Source organism: Myotis davidii, unplaced genomic scaffold (genome assembly GCF_000327345.1).
Source record: "Myotis davidii unplaced genomic scaffold, ASM32734v1 scaffold1476, whole genome shotgun sequence".
Taxonomy (NCBI): domain Eukaryota; kingdom Metazoa; phylum Chordata; class Mammalia; order Chiroptera; family Vespertilionidae; genus Myotis; species Myotis davidii.
The window spans coordinates 462,642-466,872 of NW_006287253.1; the positions used below are offsets into that span (position 1 = coordinate 462,642).

General features: G+C 63.7%; 1 protein-coding gene across 1 annotated transcript in view; it reads left to right on the forward strand.

The window, feature by feature from the left end:
* TRPM2 (transient receptor potential cation channel subfamily M member 2) overlaps positions 1-4,231 on the forward strand; it is a 42,137-nt gene that overhangs the window by 32,359 nt on the left and 5,547 nt on the right. Inside the window, exons 25-29 of the mRNA XM_015560832.1 lie at positions 1,956-2,043; positions 2,467-2,554; positions 2,717-2,874; positions 3,574-3,650; positions 3,904-4,005. Coding sequence (XP_015416318.1) covers positions 1,956-2,043; positions 2,467-2,554; positions 2,717-2,874; positions 3,574-3,650; positions 3,904-4,005 — 513 coding nt within the window. The remainder of the gene's footprint in view (positions 1-1,955; positions 2,044-2,466; positions 2,555-2,716; positions 2,875-3,573; positions 3,651-3,903; positions 4,006-4,231) is intronic.

A 4,231-nucleotide genomic window follows, 5' to 3' on the forward strand; every position in this document is an offset into this window, starting at 1 on the left:
GAGGGACAGGTGGGCCCGCAGGAGGCCAGCTGGAGGCCTGGAGGGCGGACAGTGAGTGCGCTGGCACGCTGCCACGCTGCAGCTCCCATAGGGCCTCGGTAGCCCACCCGACTCTCAGGCCCACTCAGCACATCTCAGTTCCTGCTCAGCTCTTCCCACCCCACTTGCTTCCAGGGTGCGAGGTCCGTGTTGGGGGAGAAGTCTCTCACTCCCTCTCTCCACCTGCCCTCAGCCCTGTGGGCACCAGAGGGCCTGGCTGCCCGGGACACAGATGTGCAAGAGTTTGGTCCTGCTGCTTGTGTGTGTCTCGCTGTGGGCCAAGAGGAGGGGGCACGGGGACAGGCAGTCATGGCAGCTCCTGGCCCTGGCACAGAGGTTTCCGCAGGCCGGAGAGGGGGCGTTCTGGGGAGCATGCCCCCCGACCTCTCCTTAGAGATGGGCAGCTGCCTTTCTCCATCTCTCATTTGTGAAATGGCGACAGTGACAGTATCCATCGCCTGGAGTCACCTGCAGAATATGGGAGCACGTGTGACGCGTGAGCACCTCCTGGGCTAGACCCACCAGCACACACTGGCTGTGTGTGGCTTTATGTCACCGTTGCACAGGAGTGATGGTGATGGTGCCTCTTCATGGGCATCTTCTCTCCCTGAGGCGGGTGAGGGATTCCAGGCCCAGAGGCAGCTTGGCACCCGGGCTGAGCCGGCCCCGCTGCGCCCACACCTCAGGGCGCACCTTGGTGGAGGGGACAGTTCCTGTTTGTCGTAGGGACTGAGTCACAGCCAGCCAATCGCATGCTGTCGCCTTCCCTCCAGTCGCCAGGTCGCACACTCACAAGGCTGCCCAGGACAGGGCGTGGAGTACTCACGTGGCTTTTCAGAAATTAAGCAACACGTAGTGAGGGTACAAGTTAACTGCTGGGCCCTCAGTGAGATAATGGTCTCCCCTTTCCCTCGATAGCCTTTCCCAGTTGGGCTGCAGCCCGGCTCAGTGTGCAGTGGTTACTAAAAGGGTTGCCCGTGTTATTAAAGAAGAACAATGTAGGGTTGGCACCCAAGGAGACAGGAAGTGAAGACCCCTGGCCATGAACAGCCAGAGAGTCAGGGTGGACAGGGAGGTGGAATTATTTCACCCATAAACACAGCCAGCCAGAGTTGGGTGAGATTCCCACATTGTAGCAAAATAAGACAAAACCCAAGCAACCGTTCCCCAAAGGACAGCACTGCCCCTCCTTCCCGTGAACCCCCGCAGCGCCCAGCAGGAGCTTTGTTGGTGGGACTTAGGTTCTGGAGCTCGTGGCTGAGGTGAGGGGCTCAGGTATGTGTGCACCTCCCACCTGCATCTCTTGCCAGGATGCTCTGTGGGCTGTCAGAGTGGCGGTGGGAGCCTGGGGCATCTGCTGGCTAAGAGATCTTCCTCCTTGGGCGCCAGGCCGTCTATATAGAAATATCTGTACAAATAAAAGGGTAATATGCTAATTAGACCTGACGTCCTTCTGGTCAAAGCCACAGCAGCTCAGTGGCTGTGAGGCCCAGGGCTCAGTGAACTGTGAGCCCTGGTGGATGTGAGGCCCGGGGCTCAGGGCTTGCAGCTGAGCTGCAGCAGCCAGCAGTGGCAGCAGCAGGGTGATGGGGGCAGCGCCTTCCCCTGATCAGCCAGGTTGTCTCCCGCAGAGGGAGGCCAGACTGCAGCTTAGGCCCGCTCCCCACAGGACATCCCCTGAGGGCTCCTGGACTGTGAGAGGGGGCAGGCCAGGCTGAAGGACCTCCCCCCAGTGCACGAATTTTTGTGCACCGGGCCTCTAGTGTACTATAAACACTTTCAAATTAAGAGGAAGATGCCTGAAATTAAGGCCAACAGAGCCCCGGCTGTTGACTCTGTTGAGGCCGCCACCAGCAAGCTGGCCCCGTGCTGCCTCACCGTCCAGGCCCGCCAGGCTGAGCTGTGCACTCTTCCAGGGTGGACACCATGGTGGACCTGCTGGAAATGGACCGACTGAAGGGCTCGGGCTCCATGGAGCAGAGATTGGCCTCCCTGGAGAGGCAGGTGGGTTTCGGGCTGGGGCCTGCATTTCTGGGGCACAGGTCCGATGGGCCCGGCTGGTTTGAGAATGAGCACCCTGGGAATGACCAAGAGGAGGTGGGGAACATGGGGCGCCTGTTCCTCATGGGAAGAGGCGCCTTCTTTTCCTCTGGAAAATTCCGCCCGAGTCCGCTGGCTGGGCTCCAGCACACTGCACTGCGAGGCACCGCATAGGGGCCGGTCTGAGGAGTAAACCCTCGTCGCCTCCTCAGCCTCCTCCAACCTGTCCCCGGACCTGGGGGCTGTGGGCATCGCCCCAACCCTGGCTGCCTCAGCCCTCCTGGCAGAGCTCTGCTGGCTTCCGCGGCCGCCTGGGGAGCACAGCCATAGGGGTAGCCTGTGTGCGGGGCAGGTGCTGACCAGATGCGGTTTGGGACTTCCTCGCAGGTGGCCCAGACGGCCAGAGCGCTGCACTGGGTCGTGAAGACCCTGCGCGACAGCGGCTTCGGCTCGGACGAGGGCGCCCCCACCCTGGGTGAGTGGGTGCTGTTCTTTTGAGCCTGGGGACTGTGGGGAGGAGAGGCACCGGGAAGGGCTCCTGCTGGGCCTGGAGGAAGGACCGTGGAGGGTGCCCTGGCCAGTGGGCCAGATGCCCGAGCTGGGCCAGCTTTGCCCACGCTCGTGTGGCTGTCCCCAGCCTCCCAGCCGGCCTCGGAGGGGCAGGACCCGGAGCTGGACGGCAGGCAGCAGGCGGAGGACCTGGGCGATGCTCACCACGTGAACGCCCGGCACCTCCTCTACCCCAACTCCCCCATCGTGCGTTTCCCTGTGCCCAACGAGAAGGTGCCCTGGGAGGTGAGTGCTGTCCTGGCTGCACCCCCACCAGGCTCGGGGGCCGGAGTGCGGGGAGAGCTGTCCGGCCTGAACCCTCTGACCTGGCCGGGCACCAGGTGGGCTGGCCCACGCAGCTTCACAGGGATGTGCTGGACAGATGTGGACCCCGAGGCACAGGTCCACACAGCTGTGGGTGGCAGGTCCACACAGCCTAGGGAGCCCCATGAGCCTCTGATCCACAGAGAGCCAACCGCCTCTCACCTCTGGTCGCCCCACTTACCCGGGTCCCACTGTCCCCAGTGCATGGTCAGTGCCCCCTTTCCCGAGTGCCAGGTGAGTGGGAGCATCTGAGAGAGGGAACAAGAGGAAGACGTAGGTAATGGCATCCACCCCAACCCGCAGGCTTTGTCCCTGGCCCTCCTGGAACATTCCGGGCTGTTACCTCCATTGCCTTCTCTCCAGCCCTGCCTGTGGGAATCCTCACCTCTCAGGTCCAGCCAGACAGACCCCTGCCTGACCTGGGAAGCCTCCCCTAGTCACCAGTTCTGTCTCTGGCCCTGGGCCTGGGTGTGCCCAGCTCAGAGCTGCCGCGGGCACCTGGGGTGGTCTCAGGGTTGTGTGCTGTGTGCACCTGGAGGAGCAGCCACCGCCACAGTCCTCTGGGTGCCTGGGCCTGCGCTGTGGACGGGTGACAGTCTGAGGGATCCCTGTTTTGTGCAGACAGAGTTTCTCATCTACGACCCCCCCTTTTACTCAGCCGAGAGGAAGGACAAGGACTTGGTGGACCCCGTGGGAAAGTGAGTGTGCTCTCCTCCCTCCCTCACACCCAGGACCGGGGAGCCCACTCAGGGCGAGGGCCTGTTTCCTGCTGGAGGCCTGTGGGCCGTTTTGCCCTCCCAGGGGCTGGGACATGCTGGGAGGGGAGGGGGCTGGGGGCGCCTGTGGCCTGTGGGGCCTCCTGTCCTCTGCCTCTCAGGTGTGGTCACCCAGCACTCTGCCCTCCCTTCTCGCCCTCTCTGATCCGGGACCTGACTGCTTGTCCTCTCCCAGCGCCCTGGACCCTCTGTCCAGGATCACCTACAACGCCGTGGATGGGCCCACCGACCGCCGGAGCTTCCACGGCAGCTACGCGGTTCAGGACGGGTTCCCTCTGTGAGTGCGGCCCTGCCCCCCCTAGGCTGCAGCCCCGGGTGAAGGCTGGCGCATGCCAGCCAGGCTCCTGGGAGGAAGGGCCTCCTGCCTGGGGCTGAAGGGGAGGAAGGGTCTGGCTGGGGGCTGGGGGCCGTCAGAGTCCGAGGAGGACGACAGGTGGCTGGGGACGGGGGAGCCCCAAGGAGCAGGCGTCGCAGGGCCCGAGGGGGGAGGCCGTGGCGGCCTC